At 39.7% G+C, this 22,714-nt stretch overlaps 1 protein-coding gene across 3 annotated transcripts in view; it reads right to left on the bottom strand.

The window, feature by feature from the left end:
- Positions 1 to 485: 485 nt before the first annotated feature.
- Positions 486 to 22,714, bottom strand: part of LOC124596597 (probable multidrug resistance-associated protein lethal(2)03659) — a 261,248-nt gene continuing 239,019 nt past the window's right edge. For 2 of the 3 annotated variants that reach the window (XM_047135794.1, XM_047135793.1), the window contains 4 exons: positions 21,699 to 21,871; positions 16,251 to 16,380; positions 15,029 to 15,139; positions 486 to 903 (listed from right to left, as the gene is read on the bottom strand). In XM_047135794.1, coding sequence (XP_046991750.1) covers positions 877 to 903; positions 15,029 to 15,139; positions 16,251 to 16,380; positions 21,699 to 21,871 — 441 coding nt within the window. In that variant the 3' untranslated portion in view covers positions 486 to 876. The remainder of the gene's footprint in view (positions 904 to 15,028; positions 15,140 to 16,250; positions 16,381 to 21,698; positions 21,872 to 22,714) is intronic. The other variant, XR_006978324.1, reaches the window with a different exon arrangement.

Raw genomic sequence — 22,714 nt, forward strand, 5'->3', positions numbered from 1 at the left:
GACTGAAGACCACGACCACAACAACAACAACAACAACAACAACAACCAGTGTGTGATAAAGATTGACAAATTTACATCAAGTTTTAGTAGAATTAATTTCCGATTATGGTTTCTACTTCTACCTTAATGCTGGTTAATTTTACTACTTGTGCAATACTATACAGTAGGCCTTTCATGTTTCCTCTCTGTAGCACACAGTTTTATGTTATTTTTGTTACAATGGGCGCAAGATATGATACAAACTAGTGATCATGGAACTATGTTTTCATGATGTGTGAACTGTTAATGCATTATGCATTGCGGAACGTGTTGCACGATGAATTACACAACAAAGGAAGATTGTACTGCCGTAGTTCTATAGTACCATACAAGATAATAGACTTCTGGGACTTAAAAATGTTATTGGCTTTTAACTTACAGAATCACAATTACAGGCATTATGCCTTAAATACCACATGGTTAGGGAGAAGAAAAAGTCAATGAAGTATCAAAAAGTTGTTTATTTTGTGCAAGGTACTTTAAGTACAAGAGAGCATGACCACTCTTTATAAACATAATACATATTTACATACAATGAATCACACTTCACATATTCACATTATAAAATGTTTTTATAATTTATACATTACACATACAAAACATATACTGAGTTTTTCAGTTCTTATAAATACTGAAAATCCCTGAGATCTGTGGGACACGTAAGTAAACTGTCATAGTAAATTCACTTTGTTTTCCTTTCTATATGTATCTTGACTAGGAAGATTTCAACAGAACTTTGCTGGTTCTGTGTTAATTAAGGCCAATCAAACACGGCTTCAGATCACAACTGACGGAATGTAACAGCATCTATTCCATTATTAATACCAGTTTATATATTCAGCTTTTTCCTTGTGATCTGTAGCTCTGGAAAAAAAATACATTTTTGTTAGGAACTTTCACAAAAACCCCTATTCACCAGAATAGGGTGGGGGTCCAGCATACTGGAATGTTATGGAATGGCTGATGGTTCAGTGTGAAGACGTTAAGAGGAATGTGAGGAGACAACATACCAATGGTTACATATGCAAGAGCACTCATCTTTACCACACTAATGCTAACCTTAAAAAGTATCCAAAAAAAATGACTAAGTAAGCATTACCTATCTCACCAGTTTTTACATGAAGTACATTATCAAGCTCAACTCAGTGAATTGCTGTTTCAAATACTTCAAGCAGATAAAGTTTCTTTCCTTTCTTAGCTACTTGTATCACCTCTAAATCCTTTGAGGGGGAAGGGGGGGGGGGGAGATGGGCTATAGGATCAAGCATATTGGGTACAATAGTGGATATTTTTAATAAAAATCTGGAAGAGAATGTTAGAAAATGTGACCAATAATGGAAAGGGTAGCAACGTAAACACTATTTAGACAACATATTGTTGCTCATACATGGAACTCATAGGATGTAATAAAATAGTTGCTGCACACCAATTTGTAAAGGAAGGCATTCTAAAGCTTAATGAATGAAGGCATTAGTGTACTGATGAGTCAAGCAGATAGGTTAAATTAATTAGTCTTTATAAAACAGATAGTAATAAATAACTACGATGTGAGTCAAACAAAGGAAAATACAGGATGGAATGTAACAATATTATGAAAAGGAAAGTTGCCACTCACCATATAGCACAGATGCTGACTAGCATATGGCACAAAAAAAAAAAAAAAAAAGACTGTCACAAATAAAGCTTTTGGTCTGTAAGACCTTCGTCAAAAATAAAAACACACACACACACACACACACACACACACACACAGATAGAGGGGGGGGGAGGAGGGAGGGAGAGAGAGGGAGAGAGAGGGAGAGAGAGAGAGAGAGAGAGAGAGAGAGAGAGAGAGAGAGAGAGAGAGAGAGAGAGAGAGAGAGAGAGAGAGAGAGAGAGAACTGCAGTCGTGGGTGTGAGTTGTGTTTGCGTGAACACACGTACGTGTGTGTGTGTGTGTGTGTGTGTGTGTGTGTGTGTGTGTGTGTGTGTGTGTGTGTGTTTGTGTTTGTGTGTTTGTGTGTGTTTTGCACATTTCTGATGAAGGCCTTACGGGCCGAAAGCTGTATGTGAGACAGTCTTTTTGTTGTGCCTATATGTGAATCAGCATCTCTGCTCTAAGAAGAGTGGCAACTACTTTCCTTTTCATAATACAGGTATGATACAAGGATTGATGGCTAGATTGATGGGTTTAAAGGGCCCACACTAAAAAATCATCAGTCCCTTAATCCTTTGTGTGTTAAGCTGGGAATAGTCCCCAGAGAGGAGGGTCACAGAAGACATATCAATAATGGACCTGACTGTATCTGAGGAACAAGAAAGCCGAGAGAGAGAGAGAGAGAGAGAGAGAGAGAGAGAGAGAGAGAGAGAGAGAGAGAGAGAGAGAAGCAAACAGAAGTGAGAGAGGGGTAGAATGGTAAAATGGTAGAGTTGCTCAGTCCAGAAAGCAGCTGGAGACCCCTGGGACACATTACACACCTGAAGACACACCCTGTGCATCCGAGCAGTGCTTCCACACTCTCCATTATCATAAGAGAACTAGCTGCATGGACACGATAAAATCTCAGGAAAGAGAACAATGACAATGAGTTCGTTTACCAACAACACATATAACTGAATACAACTGATGAGGCTAATGTGCCCTACATCACAGAGGAGTAAAAATCATTTAGATGGGTAAAACATAAAACCAAAGCTGCTGATTTTGCACTGTCCACCAGCAACAGAGGTAGCTTGTCAGCAATTTTAAAGTTTTGCTGGCCAAGTTCGGGTTGTCCAGAAGGATGTGGGCCACTATGAGATGGTCACCACACCAGTGGAGGGATGCTGTAGAGGAGAGGGTAGAGGAGACTTGATGGTCAACTTTGTTATTTTAAGTGAAATGACATGTTGTATTATCTACCTTTTCATAATACATTGGACAATGTGTGAAATTCTTTAAATACTGTTAGGTTCTCCTGTGAGACACCAGATGATAATGTTAAAATGCCACAATATTTTGTCAATGCAACTAACTGATGTCTTCAGGTGCAGAGAACACACATCACAGGCTGTCACAGAAGCCTTCTATTTATCGCAGTAACTGAAGAACATCACAGGCCTGAGAGAGCCAAATTTCTGTGCTCAATGGTGCAGATATGCAGATCATTAGTGAGAGTGACAGCTGTGTCACGTTTCGGACAATGAACACCACCGCAGAGGCTCAGTCATACTTTGTGCTGCTGTCGGTTACCCCAGCACCCTCTGCCGGGAGCCACCTGCCAAAATACGTGTCCGTGATAGTGTGAGCCTGTCATCGTCACTGTCAACTGAATTTCTATGTCATCACTGCAGCATCCTCCCTTGTATGACCAACTGTTCTCCTTTGTGTTTGCTATGGTTTTAACATGGCCAGCACTGTCTCCCATGCTGTTCAGAGTTGGAACCCTGTGTATCTGTTGAGTTAACTAGTCAAGTTGCTAGTTTCCACTGCTTCTTCAATAACACTGTCCTAGTACAAAGATGGTGACTATAGAATTTGGGTGCTTTTATATTCCATACAATGTCCTATACTGAGGCAATGCTCCGCCACTGCAGATTTCTCTTGCTGATCCAGATGTGTGTTGTTGTTATTGTGCAACACACGACATCTTGCAGCTACAGGGAATCTTATAGACACTGGGCCCTCTTAAACCACAAACATCTTTCACTGAGCCTAAAAGAGTTATGCATTTCATTCGCAGGCAGTAGATGCATTCAACTTACTTTCTCCAATAATCTTCCTACTTTGAAGGAAACATGAGCAACATATAGCAAGACGACAATTCCTCTTTGTGTTTCACTTTCTTCCAGCTCCTCACTTTGTCTAGCATACACCAGGCTGAAGGCATGGTGAATCTCCGGTTAAGAATATCCTTTCCCTAAAAATACAGTATGGAGGTGGCACAGTTCATCAGATAAGCTGTCTGCATCCAATATGGCTTATGCTCTGTGGACCAACATCGTAAGCACCCCACTTCTTTGTGCAGGACGGTGACAACTTGTGGCCTGTAAGTGTACGTCTGTGTGCGTAGGTTTTTGGTACACAGCTTGATGGAGCTATCCTCTTTTCTCTGCACCATCACATCGAGGAACTGTAGTTCACCTTTTTTTCTTCATCTCCATCACAAACTTTATGTTAGAATGAAAATAATTTAGATGTTTCAAAAAATGGATCAAGTGATGCAGTGCCACGAGGCCAGATTACAAAGGTGTCATCCACATATCTCCAAAAGCACTTCACTGACTGAACTGCTCTTTCCTCAAAATCTTCCCTAAAAAGATCTGCTACAATGGGTGACAAGGGACTACTCATTGTGACACTGTCAGTCTGTTAAAAGTATTGGTCATTGAATAAAAAGTAAGTCCGGGAGAGAATGTGCTTAAACAAATTAAGAAATTACCCTTCCACATTCTCACTAATGATCAACATTGATTCTGCAATGGCACTCCAGTGGAAAGTGAGACCACATCGAAAATAATGAGAATATCTGATGGTGCAAGTCGCAAGTTCTTTGCCGATGGACTAAATCTTTTTAGTTGCGAATGTGATGCACACATTTTCCCACTAAAGTGCTCAACTGTGCTGCTAGATATTTAGCCAGATTGTATGTTGGCATCCCAATATTGCTAACTATTGATCACAAAGGCACAGTATTCTTGTGAATCTTATGAGATCCATATAGTTGGGTGGGAAGGGTAGAGCGGGCGATCAGGTGTCCAAGTACAGAGCCTCTTGGTCATAACATCGACATCGAAGGCTGTGCTCTCCTTGAGTAGCTCTAAAGTTCTCCATTCTATTTTGGTTGTGAGGTCCTTGTTTACAAGACAATATGCATGGTTGTACAGTAACTGGTTCATTTTGCTTAAGTACATCTGTTTTGGAAGGATAACAGCTGCATTTTCTTTACCCACTAGTAACACTACAATGTTAGGAAACTCACAAAGAGATTGAAACAATGACCTCTCTGCAGGCAAGATTATTTTTGGGCTATGGTGCCCATTTCAGGGCATGGCTTCAAGTTAAATGTCTAGCTTCCTCAGCAGCTTTATTGGGCTGTTTAAAGATTCACTGTTCAACAGAGCTAACAATATTCAGAACTGGTTATGTCCTCAGAGTGGGCACAAAGCTCATCCCCTTCTCTAAGACCAAAACCGCCACGTCAGGTGGAGATTTGTCCATAAAACTGTACATGATCCACCTACAATCTTTGTCTGGTTTGGTTTTGGTTAGTGTACAAACTTCGTCATTTAACCTTTCTTTTCGCTGAAAATGGTCTCTAAAGAAATGAAAATTACCATTCTGACATGCGGTGTTGTGTTGTCAGTTCAAGTCCTAGAATGCTCACATGGTGCTCTCTACCCACCCACAAAAATCTTCTGAAAATTTTGATGAAATATTCAGATGAAGGGCCAGTAGATCTCTGGATATGTAGTACAGTACAACTGAGTTTGATGAACCCTCTCTCTCTTAACAGTATGTGGTTGGCTTTATTTTTTGTTCTGTTGGGGGCTGCAGAGTCAAAGTGCATCACCTTCACAAAAGTTGGAATAATTTGAAAATTTCTTCAAAAGAACATAAATGCACACATCAGTCTGATTTTCTTATTTCAAAGTTTATGAAACTAACTTCTTTCACCATCTCCTCCCCATAGAGGTATAGAATGTTTTGCTTGTGGTTTTCCCACTGGACTAGTAGTAAATATGGTTCACAGATGAGATGCCTGATGATGTCGCGGAAATTCTAATGATGTTTCATGCAGCAAATACATTGCTCAGGCTGTGGCTGAAGTCTCCTATTTATGACAGTCAGAGAAGAAACTGAGCATGCGTGGATGCACGAAGTTTCAGTAACCAATAACACAGATATGCAGATCAGTAGCAAGAGCGACAGCTACACCACCTGTCAGACGGCTGTCAATCATACTGTGTGCTGATATCAGCCACCCCAGCACCCTCTGTTGGAAGGTGGTGGTTCTTGTTCGCTGTGATTTTAACATCGCCGACACTGAATCCCATGCCATGTTGAGTTGGTATCCTGTGTCACTTTCATGCAAATTAGTTTAGCTACAAATTTTCGCCACTTCCTTAATAACGCTTTCCCAGTACAGAGATGTCAACAATAGAATTTTGGTACTTTCATACGCCATACAACATCCTGAGGTAATGCTTGGCCACTGCAGATTTCTCTGGCAGTTCTGAAGTACGTGTCGTCGATGTTCGACATATCTATCCACATCGGTGGGGCAAATTTGTCCATTGTATAACATCCAGCAGCTACAGTGAATATTATAGATGATTCTTAAACCAAGATCAAATTTCACTGTGCATAAAGGAGCTCCGAGTTTTGTTGGTAGGTAAACTATGCATTTAACTTTATATTTATACAATAATCCTCTCATTTTCAAAGAAACACCACCACTGTGTGGCAAGACAACAATCCATCTTTGTTCTTAACTTTCTTTCAGCTCCTCACTTTGTCTAACATGGGCCAGGCATCGTAAGTCAGGACCAATCTCCTGTTCAGAATATCCATCCTCAGAGTACGGTAGAGACATGGCATAACTCGTCAGATAAGCTATCTGCATCCCAAATGGGTCATGCTCTGAGGACAAATGTCCTAAGCACCCCACTTCATTGTGCAGGATGCTGGTAGCCTGCGGCCTGTAGGAATTCGGTTACGAATGGCAAGAACAGCACGGATATGTATTTCGGCAGGCGGCTAAAGGCAGAGTGTGCTGATGTGGCTGATGGCAGTGCTCAGTGTAACTGACAGCCTCTGCACAGATGTTCATTATCCAACAGGTGGCATAGCTGTCACTCTTGCTACTGGTCTGCACTATGGATTGCCGAAATTTGATGTGTTCATATCTGTGCAGTTTCTTCTCTGACTGTTATATAAGAGGCAGTGTGTTTGCTGCACCTGAAGATGTTGGTCAGGTGCACCAATGAAATGTGGAATTTTCATAACATCTGAGGCCTCACCTGAGAACCACATTTACAACTAGTCCATTGAGAATGCTTCAAGGAACACATCCCGTACTTGTACAGGGAGAGATGGTGAAAAAAGTGAGCCCATTTGATAAACTTCGTAATGTGATGAGTAGGCTGCTGTAAGCACTTATGTCTTATTAAAATGTCAGTATCTTTAAATCATTCAGACTTTCGCAAAGTTTACTCGTGCCTACTCGTCATCACCAAATTCGTCCTAATTCACGGTACATGTAGGGCGTGGTGAGACATGAAAGCGCACCAAGTGGGAACTTCCGATGGCCAAGCGTTTAGGAAATAAAAGGAGTTTTGATACAGATCTATCACCATGTGCACCATATCAATTGTCCCTGTGACAGTGTATTTAGGAAGTCATGTTTGGCTCAGGGGTAAGAGATCGGATTTGCGTGGAAAGGGTCGCAGGGTCGACTGCCCGGTGGCAAATATTTTTGTGCTCCTGAGCAATGCATACACTACTGACATTACATTTACTTACAACATCATAAATGCTATTTTATTAATTTATATATGCACAAAAAGTATAGGCATAGGATGTAATCGATACTTCTATTCTTTTGCACTTTATCAATTACATATACTGGGGTGATATTCATCAAAGAAACGGGGGAAACAATAATTTTGACCACATCTTGTTCAAATAGATGATGTTTCATAAAATGGATGACACAATGAAACTTGTTGATGGCCAAACTTTTAAATCTGCAGCAATTTGCAGAAGGGTTGCACTTCTGTCACATTGAATGATTCTCTTCAGTCGTAATTGGTCCCGTTCTTGCAGGATCTTTTTCTGGGGAGCAGTGATGTCTGAGATTTGATGTTTTACCGGTTTCCTGATATTCGCGGTACACTCATGAAATGGTCATGTGGGGAAAATCCTCATTTCATCGCTACCTCTGAGATGCTGTGTCCCACCACTCGTGCACAGACTGTAAAAGCACATTCAAACTCGCTTAAATCTTGGTAACCTACCATTGTAGCAGGAGTAAACGATCATGTCTTCAGCATACTGACTGGACACCTGTTTATCTAGCAGAAACTGCTAATTCAAAATACAATTTATTCGCAAATGAGATAGCAGGTATCTTTGAAAGTGTATTTCCAAAAAAGTCATACAGAGTCCAACCTGCAAGGGCTGCAAAAAAACCATGGCTCACTAAGGGCATCATAGCTTCCTGTCAGAGAAAAAGACAACTCTACATAGCATCAAAGACTTCTAACAACCCTGCTCAGCTAAAACATTATAAACTCTACTGTAAAATTCTTGCCAAAGTAATTAAAAACTCTAAAAGTATGTGTATAGCATCTGAAATTACTAATTCTGAAAATAAAATTAAAACAATCTGGAATGTGATAAAGAGAGAAACAGGGACTGTAAACTACACCAAAGACAAAAATATTGTTTTAACTGTTGACAACTCAGAGATAACTAATAGTGAGGAAATTGCTAAAATCTTTAACCAACATTTTTTTTAACTGTCCCAACACAGATAGGTTGCCATGGTTCTGTAGATAAAGCTGCCCGTATAATGAAAAATAATTTTCCAGAACCTTTCAGTCAAATAAGTGTGCTTCCCATTACTGCCAATGAAATCAAAAAAAATCATACAGTCTTTGAAAAATAAACATTCCGCTGGTATCGACGATATTTCAAGCAAGCTGTTGAAGGCTTGCTGTAGTGAAGTGACAGAAGTTTTGTCTCACATCTGCAACACATCCATGCAACAAGGAGTGTTTCCAGATAGAATGAAAAACACTGTTGTCAGGCCCCTGTACAAAGCAGGGGATGCTACAAATGTGTCAAACTATCGCCCTATCTCTCTATTAACAACATTTCCAAAAGTCCTAGAAAAAGCTCTGTACAACAGGATTGTGGCACACCTTGGTGACCTGAACATCATTAACAGTCAGCAGTTTGGTTTTCAAAAGGGAGTTTCAATAGATAACGCAATTTTCTCATTCACCAATGATGTTCTAGAGTCTATAAACAGCAAGAGGCTGCCAATTGGTGTCTTATGCGACCTATCAAAGGCGTTCAACTGTGTAGATCACCAGATACTCTCCAAGAAGGCCTGTCATTATGGAATTACAGGACCTGTAGGGAACTGGTTAAAATCGTACCTCGAAAATAGGAAACAGAAGATTATTCTAGATGTTTCAGATAGTGTATCACAATATACAGTGGACTCTGAGTGGGGAATTGTGCAGCACGGAGTGCCACAGGGATCAGTGCTTGGGCCCTTGCTGTTCCTCATATATGTTAATGACCTGCCTTTATCCATCAATAAGAAGTGTAAATTTACAATGTTCGCTGATGATACGAGCATTGTGGTGGATAATGTGTCAGCTACTGACTTAGAATCCGAGGCCAATGATATCCTTAAAGAAGTTCTGGGTTGGTTTAGTATTAACTCCCTTTCAATAAACCTGAAAAAAAAAAAAAAAAAAAAAAAAAAAAACAATTTTATCCAGTTCCAGACAACCCACAAAAACCCAAAAAAAATAGTTATCACACAGAATGATCAGATGATAAAGCAAGTGTACTTATCAAAATTCCTAGGCGTATATGTGGACAGTAGGCTGAATTGGGAACATCACGTTCTACAAACACTAAAACGGCTGACGTCGGGAACATTTGCTTTACGAATTTTGTCGCGCTTCAATGACATTACCATCTCAAAGTCAGCTTACTTTGGCTATTTTCATTCAGTCATGTGTTATGGCATCATCTTCTGGGGCAATACACCTGCCGCAAAGAAAATCCTCACAGCACAAAAAACAGCAATAAGAATCATTTGTGGTGTACCTCCACGAACCTCATGTCGAAATCTTTTTAAACGACTTGAAATACTGACAGCAACATCTCAGTACATATATTCACTGATGTGCTTCATAATAAATAACCCCACTCTGTATGAAACGAATTGCCTACATCATGAACATAACACCAGAAGAAAAGAGGATTTCCACTGTGAGTTAAAGAACTTGACACTTATTCAGAAAGGGGTAAAGTACGCTGGAACGAAAATTTTCAATTCCCTACCCAACAGCATCAAAAGTATAAGGAGTAGTACATCAGTATTTAAACGTAGCTTGAGAAATTATTTACTTGAGACCTCACTTTATCCACTAGAGGAATTCATTCAGAGAAATAAGTAAAACCCAGATTGGAAAGATGTTTTTAAATTTTTGACACTGTTTACTGTTAAACTAATGTAATAATGCCCTAATGTAAAAATTCCTGTTTTTCTCATTTCCATTTTTGGGTCACTTTTAAACCCAAAGTGGGGAGTTTTGATTACTGTTCAAGGTTAAAATAGATGCAATAATGCCCTAAATATGAAACTGCTATCTTCACATTTATGTTGACTAGTTTTTAAGCTAATAAGTGACTTTTGTGCACTGTTATTAATACTATAACAATGTCTTTATTCTATGTATTTTATTATGTACATTGACACATTCCACATCTGAGTGACTTGCTCACATGTACAGATCTATGGAACAAGTATATAAATAAATAAATAAATAAATAAATAAATAACAACTGCACCAGACACTTGTTGTCATATATAGGTGCTGCCGACTGAAGCATCTTATTTTGCAGGTTTACATATTTCTGTATTTGAATCTGTATGCCTGTACCAGTTTCTTTGGCACTTCAGTGTAGATGTATGCATGGAGCCATCTGAGAGCTGGAGATCAAAGCCTAGAAAGGTGACTGGTTGTCGAGTTGTGAATTACCAGGTGTTGTCTGTTTGGGAGTAGGTGTTTAGGTTATGAAGTAAAGAAAAAAGGCTATCCTTGCCAAAAGGATCATGAAAATGTCCTCAATGGATTGGAATCTCTCAAACAGTTTTGAATGTTGACTGGATAAAGACTATTCCTCCAGATCGCCCGTAAATAAGATAGCATAGAACAGTGCCATGCAAATACCCATTGCAGTACCATGGATTTGTTCGTATATTTGGACTTCAAATGTGATTTAATTGTGGGTCATGATGTGTTTCGCCAGGAATATTAGGAAAGAGGTGGTGGATTTATCAGGACGACACTGGGAACAGGTATTGTTTTGTTCAATGGCTGCAGGCCATCACCTTAGGGGTGTTGGTCTACAAGGACATCACTTTCAAAGTTACCAACAAAGACCCTACTGATAAAGGAAGACGCTTTGGAAAGGTGGTGAAGGAACTGAACAGTGTCTTGGATGTGGAATGGCATGTAACGGATTCAGTCTACATAAGCAGCCACAATGGAATGAACAGTAGGTAGACCTGAGGTGGTTGGGTTTGTGCAATTTGGGAGTGGGTGAAAGGTAGGTTGCTGGTGTGAGGGGGGAGAATATTTCAGGTGTCAGGTTTTGGAAGGGACTTAACACCTTGAGGAGATGCTGAAGGTCATATTGGACTTATGACATCATGGTCCTAACGTTTGTAAGCAGATGTGTCAAAGTTGGCAGGGACCCTAAGCCACCATGACAATGATTCATGATCATAGTGTTGGAGCCTTTGACTATCTCCCATCATGCTCTGATAAGAGAAATATCCTACCCAAACTACCCAAAGAAACATTCCAACACATACCCAAACTACAGGATATCCTTGTCTATCTATTCCAGTCCTGCACACAATGAGTCATTCCCTTGAGGACTACCCAGGGGCAATAGAAGTCTCATAAATCCACTCATGAACTCATGCTGTGGTCACGTCACAGGCATTTCCTACCAAATAAAAGGCAGGGACACATGTGAAAGTGGCCATATTATACATCAGCTATGCTGCAATTACTGTCCAGCAATCAATGTAGGTCTCTCCCCCGCTCCCCACACAACTGTTTTAATCTTTCTGTGTAGCCTCCAAGCCATCTGTCTTCGCAAGCCTGTGTTGCACTATACTGCTACCTTCTCCGAGCCTCATGCATCCTCCTCTATCCTCTCCCCTTTGATGTGGTGGTGTTGACCTATCTCCTCAAATGACCTGGAATAGGATCCACAGCTTTCTGGAGAAAGTTGTCTGGGATGTTGTTGAGAATTCCCAAATCCATGCTTCCAGTTTGTCCAATGTACAGGTTTTCACCCAGTACATCTCCTCTGTGAGCCCCATAAAAAAGTGTCACAGGGTGACAGGTCGGGCTTCTTGCAGGCCATTCAGGAGGTCCACATCTCCACAGCCAACATCCTGGAAACTTCTCACCCGACCAGTTCCGCACGACACTTGCAAAGTGAGGCAGTGCACCGTCTTGCATGAAGATAATGTTGTTGGTATTTTCCCATCCAGATACCATGAGCCAAACATAATCCTGAAGCAGTTGAATGCAGTGTTCCCCATTCATTGTGTAATGTAGCAGCTATGGGCCGATGACATTTGAAACTGTTGTTGCGGGAGTAGTTGTATTTACTTGATTGCAACAAAAAAACACACCCTACTCATACAACTCCTGTACCAGAAAATTAAACAACAGAACAGCATAAAAATAAATGAGGAAACATAAGTAAGAGGTGGTGCCAGAGATAATAATTACAAATGGCAATCACTCGCACACAGCATTACACTGCACATAACATTGCACTTCAGCACTCCCCCCTTAGTGTCAACAGTACTTTCTGTTGAAACGGACATGTCATCCAGACCAGGTTACAATGGGTCATGCACAGGCTTCCGATGGTGCATTGGAGACAGCCTCAGACGTCCGTTGAGGCTGACCTGTGACGTGCAGTGGAGTGGCTGGAGCATAGGTCACGTTCTTAGTGCAAGTAGATGCGTCCGTACCAGTGTAGGGAGCGCAAAAAGCTTGTTTGAGCCTGTCGATGGAGACTGTGATGGGTGTACCCATCACATCAACATTTACTGTCTTGTCCTCCCTACTGATGACAAGATACAGTCTATCGTAGAGTGGCTGCAGTGACTTGCATACTGCGTCATGCCATAAGAAGACATTTTGGCATTCCCGCAGCTCGTCAAACATAAATGAGCGACAGGTCTGCTGATACCTTGCTGTAGTTGCCAGATATGTGTATGCAGCTTTTATACAAAATCTGAAGTGTCAAAGCCGTTGTCTGGCACATTAGCAAAGAACTCGCCGAGAAGTCGTATCGGCTGGCCATAAACAAGTTCTGCATTCGTGGCATTCACATCTTCTTTCAGCGATGCGCAGTGACCCAGGAGGATAATGGACAACGTCTCTGTCCTCCACTGCAAGTCGTGACACTGAAGCAACACTTTCAGTTGGCGGTGCATGCATTCAAATAAACCATTTGCTGACGAGTGGTAAGCTGTAGTTCTAATGCGCCTTGTACCCAGTAGTATGAAGAGTGCTTTGAACAAATACGACTCAAACTGTCTTCCTTGGTCTGTTGTGGTTCGTAACGGCATTCTGAAGAATGCAGTCGCGACAGTTTCGGCGGTGACGTTGGCGATCGGGAACACCTCGGGCCAGCATGTGAAAGAATCTTTGGATTTAAGGCAGTAGGTGTATCCTCCCAATGGTGGAAGAGGTCCAACTAAGTCTAGATGGACATGATCAAATCTCTGATTTGGAAGAAGAAATGTGCCAAGAGGTGACCTAACGCACCGGCTAATATTATTCCATTGACAGGCCACACACTGTCGCACATATTGCTTGCAATCTTTGTCCATGTGTGGCCAGACGAAAGCTCACTTCACCATGATGGTAGTGGCTTGTCTGCCATTGTGAGTTAGGGCAAAATGGAACATGGGAGATGCGCAATGCGGTTGATGCGGATGTTCATATTTAATGCGACACGGCACGATACAGAGCGTCAGTAATGGTCGAATTTCGCGTTAGTTACCGTCTGACATCATGTCGGGGTCACCAATTTTGCGGGACTAGTTGTATTTACTTAAATGCAACATAAAAACACACCATAACTCATACAACTCCTTTCTAGAAAATTAAACAACAGAAAATCATAAAAGCAAATGAGGAAACATAAGTCAGAGGCTGTGCCGGAGATGATAATTACAAATGGCAATCACTCGCACACAGCATTACACTACACATAACACTGCACTTCACAATTAACCAACTTCACAATTAACCAACTCCACAGTCACTTTTGGATGAGAATGCATCTTCTCCAGTGTAATTCCAGGGTTCTGTGCTGTCCAGTAAAGGCAACTGTCCCAATTGACAAAACCTCCCATATGGAATATGGCCTAATCACTACAGAGGATGTTGTGAAGCAATTGAGGCCAATCTTTATGCCAACCCATCGAACTTCCACATAGCCCATTCTTCAATCACAGTCTTCTGGTGTCAGTTGCCCCACTAAGTGAGATTTCCATGTTCGAAAGTTTAATTCTTTGTGCAACAGCGTGCCTTGCAAGTCCACCCTCATGAGCTGCCAGGTGTGTTTATTTCCCTGGGCTATGACTGAACATTTTTCTGCACAATTGTCACATTCTTAGGACAGCAAGATGCAGATGGACAACCTGTTTTTACTGCATCCTTTACCAAACCTGTGGTCATTAGCTTCGTGAGACATTTCTTTATTTTGTCTGGATGAATTGTGTCATTCCTCCCCTTCACCATATACCACTTTCCCTGTACAAGAACGTACTAATTTAGCACCCCATAGCATGAAGCAGCCTCTGCTCATTCTCAACTGTAAGGCAATCTGCCATCTTTGTTGTTGTTGTTGTTGTTGTTGTCGAGTGAACAGGCTCTTGCGGCCACAGTCTGCACTACGCAGGATGAAAAATCACTATCATATTTAATGTTCTGTATGTTTGCACTATTTCCAATGTTATTCCATCAACATTGGAAACTGAACAGCCATTTAAAGCTCAAAAGCTGGTTAACGCTGCATTATGTTACATATGTCCATATGCACACAGCCTGCTGAAGGAGAGCGATTTCGTTTCCTTTCCTTTGTTTTTGTGTATGAGTCTCAGTGGTTTGGTATTTAAGGTTACTACAAAAATAGTAACATAAATGGTGATTAAACTGCATGGCTATTTCTTACCTCTTCAGCAACTTTAATTAAGCTTTCCATCATGGATTTTCCAGTCTGTTCCACCATTTTATACAAATATCCATTCATGTTTTGTAGTAACTTGTGTGGGTGATCATATTCCTGAAAAATAAGTATAAATCAAATTTAGTTGTTATTTGCAGCAAATAAAATTTTAAACAGTAGTTATTGCAAACTAAAATAATACCCTTTTTTCTATGTAATACAGAAGATAGTGCTCCTAGAAGTATTAAAGGAGAGTTACGATCATGTCAGACTTTTTTCTGCTTTAATTAGCAAAATTAATGACTGGTTATTATGTGTGTGTGTGTGGGGGGGGGGGGGGGCGGGGGGGGGGGGGGGGGATGGAGGGAGGGTGTTACTGAACATTTCCTTCAGTTTGTGGTGGAAAGATTTGCTAGTGTGCAGCAGACAGTGAAAGAGAGTGACTGTCTGGTTCAGCCAACAGTAACACTGGCCAAGAACATCTCGGCAGTCAGTAAATTTATTAAATAAATTCTCTCTTCCCCCTCCCCTCCATCACCACCAGGCACTCCCTCTCATTCAATCCTATTCTGAAAGAAGGGTACCCGGAACAGTAAGAGATTGAAAACTCATGCTGGGCAATGTAATGAATCAAATGGATCACATTTTGAATAAATGGATAGTCAGTACTGTTAAACATTTGAAATTTGTTGTTGTTGTTGTTGTTGTTGTTGTTGTCGTCGTTTTTGGCCAGGAACTTGCAGACTGCACTGCATGTATTTCTGACACTATGACTTAACTGTTGTCACTCCTACAATGCTCTTCTAGTGAGATCCAGTTTTAACCTTATGCAAGCATAAAGTAAATAGGGAAAATCTTGACTGACAGTTTATCTCATGCCTAAAACTATTCAGAGGTCTTGCAAAGTCACTGGTACCATCTGGCATGCTGTGGCATTATTAAAAGGTTTGATTCAGTATTTGTGTCCAACAAACATTTGTTATCACTCAGCCTTAGCAACACAAAAAGAAGTATTCAGCCTCAAATAATCTCTAACCACTTATCACATGAAACAAAAACAAAACTGAAGGGATCTTAATATTAATGTAAAAGTCTTATACAGGATCAGCATGTTGCTATTTTTTTACAGTACTTCATGAAGAAATTAAATGAGACAATTCAAAAACCAACTGTGTGTAAACTATCTTCACTTATAACAAAAAAATTAAGGTTTAAAGATTTTTCTTACCACTACAATCCCTGCATCCATCACCAACACTTTGTCACTGTCCATTACTGTATGTAGCCTATGGGCAATTGTCAATACTGTGCAATCATTAAACTTCTGCCTTATGGTTTTCTGGATCAGAGTGTCGGTCCTACATAGTGTGTAAGAAAAAAGGAAACAAAATTAAAGACATACTGGTACTGTATTTGTCAGATTATGGTCAAAACCAAATATAAAATCTTAATAAATGTAAAAAAAAAAAACTAGGATTTCACTCAAGAAATAAATTACACATCAGATTAAGAAGAAACAGAGAGCTTTACTTGGAAAATAATTTTTCTTCATAATTTTTTTTTAATTATGAACTTCATTTTGTGTCTCTCTTTATAGATACACAGATGAATGAAACTGCTTAGCACAAACTGATGGACAAGGAAACAAAATTTAACAGATCACTGAAAGGCTTACTGCAAATCTGACAGGCAAAATGCCATTTAAAGTAATATTTCATAAAAAGTACATTCTGAAATTTAATTCATGCCATAAATATAGCAATAACTATATATTTAGAAGGTAAAGGAACTTCAGGGCTATCACCCTTCCTCTTTCTACCATCTAAAATCAATAGTTTTACTTCCCGGTACCTGAAGATACAGAGCTAATTAAGAAATGATCTGAGCTATCTATTTCAAGTACAGTATATCTTACACATGCAGAATGCACTAATTACATATGAAGCCACACCTTAAATTCCTACACTTATGATTATCCCATGCACATGTGACAAAAACAATGCACACATTATGTAACAGTGAGAAGAAATAGATGCCATCTTTAGTCGAATAGTTTTTTCGTACCTTGTCAATTCCTCGTTAAGTTCAACTGAAACATGCAGCAACAATTCTAGTTACAGAAGACCTACACAGTGAAAAAACTAGGAAGTTAATTTTCCTTTTCTAACTTATAAGACGTTTTGAGGGGGGGAAAAGAGAGGGGGGGGGGGAGAGAGAGAGAGAGAGAGAGAGAGAGAGAGAGAGGGAGGGAGGGGGGGGGGGGAGAGAGAGAGAGAGAGAGAGAGAGAGAGAGAGAGAGAGAGAGAGAGAGAGAGAGAGAGAGAGAGAGAGAGAAATTAGTTGGTGCACATAACTCAGCATCACAAGATAAAAAAGTTCATTTTAACGTATTTATGCTGGATTTTCAACAGAGGCCTGAGTGAGAATAACAGGGACCCAAAATAAGGAGGAATTGTGTTCCACATGCAAGAAACTGTACACCTACTTTTGCTATCATATTCAATTACATAAAAGCAGTGATTCTTAAGCTTCTACCGGCATTTGCCAACCACATGGACAAAACCATAGACTTGTTCCTCTGAGCTTCTGCTACAGAACGGTCGCTACTGGTACTGTTTGTAGTAACAACCACAATATTTCAGAATGACAGGGTATAGTGAATCAATGAAGGATCCAATGTATGTCAACCAATCAAGTACTCATATTTTCCATCACATGACTGTGTGACTAAATGAGGGGGAAGGAGAGAGCCGTGGTGGGGGTGGGGAGACGGGTGTTTACAACTAGTAACACCATATGAATGCTTGTAATACAAATGGATGTCAGGAAAAAAATCCTGGAAAATCCAGGATAAAATATAACAATATAATGGAAAGGATAGCTGCTACTCTCTGTTTAGTGCAGATGCCGAGTCACACAAAGGCGCAACAAAGAGACTATCAGAGAGTTAGCTTTTGGACAGTCTTTTTGTTGTGTCTTTCTGTGACTCTATACCAAAATCTGTTGTAGGTGACAAATTGGGTATGTGTCAGTCGGTTCCTGATTGCTCAGCACAGATGGTTTAGTATCTAAGACTGGGAAACAGTACACCATTTCATGTTCACATATTGGTGATGCATTTTAAATAATTACCACTCTAATGGGATACAACAATATGAGGTATGACAACAGCAGATTTTCACCTGTCTTTGGTAAGAGAACTTTTAGAAACTTTTGCAGCAGAATGAAGAGCTGGAATAGCAAGGTACACTCTTGCTGAGAATCCTCCACTAAATGCCAGTGTACAGTTTAAGAACTCTAAATTCGGTGAACTTCTAGGAAACCACAGTTGTTACTGAAAAGAGTACTGAGAGAGAAAATACGAACACAAGATACATATTGTGCCATTTTGTGTGGTACCTGTTCAACCTGTTCAGAGACTTCTCACAAACAGTTGCTTACCAACAGGGACTGCAAAGGAAAGATGAAATTAAACTGGCAATTCTTCTAGTACTCATTTGAAAATGTATATAAAAATGAAAGAAACTTAGAATAAATTTTGAAATTAGTCAGTATTGGGTTGCAGATCGAAGAAGAGAATGTGAAATTCATCCCCTCATTACCAGATTAGGTGTAAATAATTCAGTGATCAGTGTGTCATACAGTAAGTACACTGGTATAAGTAAGAGGGTTTGATAAAGAGAAGTTGGCTTTTTGTGAAAAATACAGTTGTCCTAAATGTTTTACCTTCCAGTGTTTACAAACAATGGAAAAATGTATTCAGAACTGTGATTATGATTAGACTGCAGGTGCACAATTTATTAGTGATGAATAAACCTGGATTTCCCACTTTACGAGAATGGTCGCCTTAACCTCTTTGGCTATCTGAGTGTGCTTCCAGGGCTGACACAAACTTCCACATGTCCCCAAATGTTCACATGATGTTTTCCCACAGTTGATGTGCTTCCTGCACATGTAGAGACTTTATTATCGTTGTTGTTACACCCTGCCTAGGCTTGTAATACTATTTGCAATGTGTCATGCATGCAAGTCTGAAGGACACAATGTAGAACATTGTAAAACACAGAAAATGCAAATAGTATTACATGCCTAGACAGGCCGCAAAAATAATGACAAAGTCTCTCCCTGTGCGAGAATCACAACAACTGTGCAGGCGCAGGATGTGAACACTCAGTGACACGTGGACGTTTGGATCGGTCCTGGAGGTGTGCGTGGCTAGCTGAAGTGGTTACACCAACCATTCACGTCAAGCGGGAAATCCAGGTTTGGCACAAATTTTCATTCGTCACTTATAAACTCTGCAGCTACAGTCTGAACTTATTCACAATTCTGAATATATTTGTTTCATTTCATATAGCTGTAGAGTGTAGCAGTGTCTGGTCCTTCAGACAGAATGCACTTTTAATTTAATTTTTTTCCTCTTGCTAAAAATGCAAAATCTTGAGCAACAGACATTGAACAACATCATAATAATGTAACAAAGATATTTTTAAACGGAGTAGCTATCTTATTGTGTACACTTATTTTACCTAGTTAGTGACCTAGACTACTTGCGGAGTGCTTAAAATGTAAGATCATTGCAAAAATCTGGAATTGGCTCTTTTGATTTATCTTTCAGCAGAGGTGGGACTTACCATGATTTACATATGTTAGTTATATCAAGGATTTAATCAACTGAGCTTAATGACGTAGAGATGGTTTTGAATTTAATAAAACTGCTATGTTTCTCATTAACAGGAAAATCTTATCTCTTCCCCAGAATATTCTGACCACAAAAGCCACTGTACCCATTTTCCAATATGTGAAACATTTTAGACTGTTTTACATTCATATGTACAGTAATTCTTATTATGATGGAAATGAGAGAGAGAGAGAGAGAGAGAGAGAGAGAGAGAGAGAGAGAGAGAGAGAGAGAGAGAGAGAGAGAGAGAGAGAGAGTGTTTTTTTTTTTTAAGGATTGCTCTGAACGCTAGCAAGTTTTCTTTCTTTTTGTGTGTACTTATCGATAACTCAACACTTTCACTTACAGTTTCAGCTAGCAAGCACATGATAACACCTAATCATCTTGACCATGAATAGGGATTCCATTCTGGGTGATAGTCTGACAACTGAAGGAAATACTAGTTCATTTCTTTTTATTGTTGAATTTAACTGTTGATCAGAGTCGACAAACATAAAATCAAAAATAACTGGGTACTTTGTCTCATATTTAAAAATTCATTTTAACACCTGACTTCAAATGATAAATGGAAATGTAGGTTGAATTTCGTTAGCTGCTGGTAAAGGCAGCATGTGTGACATAAATAATATGATGGTCAAGCTTGGACTTGCTTCCTATGTAGTGTAAAATAGATTTATGCCTAATCTTAATTTTTGTGCTAGCAGAGGAACTGCATGGATGTAACAGCATGCTATTAACTTGACCTAAAACACTGTATAATGTTCCTTTAGATATTTGGAAATACTGAGGTATGGTACAATTACTTTTTTCTCTGTACTGTAAGGAGCAGTTGAATGAATGAGGTCAGGATTGTATGGGGGACATGCAAGGGTTTCACAGTGAAACTTCAGCAGTGTAGTCTAAACAACCCTGAAAACATGTGGGTGGGCATTTTGTTGGCAACGTGTTTCAGTTACAGTGCAGAAGTTTCGCTGGAAAGATCTTACACATCCTCCACAAAGTTCCTGTCTCTCTCCTTGCAATTTCCATATTTTTGGAACCTGGAAGAAAGATATTCACGGCTACTGATTTGCTTCAGATGATGAGGTGCATGACCTGTTATGGCACAATACTGATTCCATTGGCAACTGCAAACATTTTCCCAGGAAGGCATTGAAGGTCTTGTCTCGCAGAGGAATACACACTTTAACAGTTATGTCAATTACTTTTGAAATAATAAACAGTTTGTTTTTTTTCTTCATTTGCATCAGTTTCATTTTACTGTCCCCCTTATACATGTAAACAATAACTGCTTATTCAGTGTAATATTGTGTTTTTGTTACATGTGAGTCTGGAAATGAAAGTAAGGGTGAACATGAATGCCAGCATGGAGACTATTACTGCCAAATAACACAAAGAGGAGTTCAACAAGGTAAATGAATTGTCATCAACAATGCCTCATTCTCTCACTTTACAAGATATTGTGGAAATGTCAGGGATTTAATTCAGGGCATTGATATCTAGTCTGGTGTACAGGAAGGGTGTGTCATCACATGGTGTCCCTTTACCAAGCAAACACAGGTAACTAAAAATGTCTTCCAACATCCTGACTCAACCAGCATGTAGGTCAAATGCAACTGCACTTTTGGGTATAAGCAAGCTCTGTCAAAAAAATTCATGCTACACTGATAACCTTAAATATTTATCTTGCATTTACTCTGCCATATCATTATTTTTTTTAATATGAACGATCATGTAATCCAATAAGGTTTGTGCCCATGTAACATTGTGTCCTGAACTTTGCTACACTAAATTTGTTTAAGCTCCTGTCATATAGAATAGCCATTGGGGAAAATATTTTAAGTGATCTGTAACAACTGTATGTTATGTTGCTTTCACATCTGATCATTATGTTAAATGGGTTTATCATAATAATGGTAATGACATTCTGAATTGTAATTAACAGTGGAAACTTTAATATGATTCACAGTTTGTGCACCAAAATTATGTACATACTTTGGGTCCACATTGGCCGTTGCTTCATCCATCACAAGGATTTTGTTCTTTCTTATAATGGCTCTTGCCAAACACACCAATTGTCGTTGTCCCACACTGAAATTTGAGCCCCCCTCGGACATTTTTGAATTTAAGCCAGCTGTCAGGTCCTCAACAGCTTCTTTCAGTTCCACCTGAGGAAAGTTTTAACTTGAGTTAAAATAATATAAATAGTGCCATAAATAATAATTAAATGCAAAAATGTAACCTAACAGATTTGAAAATTTTTGCAAAAGAAAAAGAAGAAGTCCTGTGAAATTTTAAAACTCTTCTGATACATACATTTCTCCATAAAATTTTGGTTGAATTGTCGGATGTCGATAATTTGTCAGAATACTTGAATGTCTAGTGTTCTAGCTGTATTTAGGTGTTCGCTGGCCGAAGTACACTTTGCACTCCTATTTATGACCCTTCTAGTGCATGTATGGTGCACCTAATTGTCACTGTTCATGTACTGATTGATCGCATGCTAAACGTCTGTGCGCTGCACTGCTATAAATGTCTGTGCGCTGCACTGCTATAAACGTCTGTGCGCTGCTCCGAGCATCCTCCATGGGGGAAGCTTGGCTCATCAATTTTTAATCAACTCTCTTCACATGAAAAAACTGCATAATGATGCTGGCTGCACAGTACGCAAAGTTTTTCTGTGACAAGGTTCCATGCAGTATCTAACAGGAAACCTCCAACCTGATTGATAAAGGCCCCCATACAGTCTTATTTGCAATATTGATGATATTTGATTTATTTTAAATAATTCATGATACAGTCATTCCAAAAGTTTAGTAAGGGCCACGATTTCTGTTTCACTGTACGTCAATGAATGACTTAGTAAAAATGCAGTGTTTAGCAACAGCAGATTTCCTGACCTGGAGGAAGCAAGCATGCTGCTGGTGTTCCATAATGCATTGCTGAACGTCTCACACTGTGTGCTCTTTATGAGATTTGCCACACTTGCACAGAATCCTATAAACAACTGC

Source organism: Schistocerca americana, chromosome 2 (genome assembly GCF_021461395.2).
Source record: "Schistocerca americana isolate TAMUIC-IGC-003095 chromosome 2, iqSchAmer2.1, whole genome shotgun sequence".
Lineage (NCBI taxonomy): Eukaryota > Metazoa > Arthropoda > Insecta > Orthoptera > Acrididae > Schistocerca > Schistocerca americana.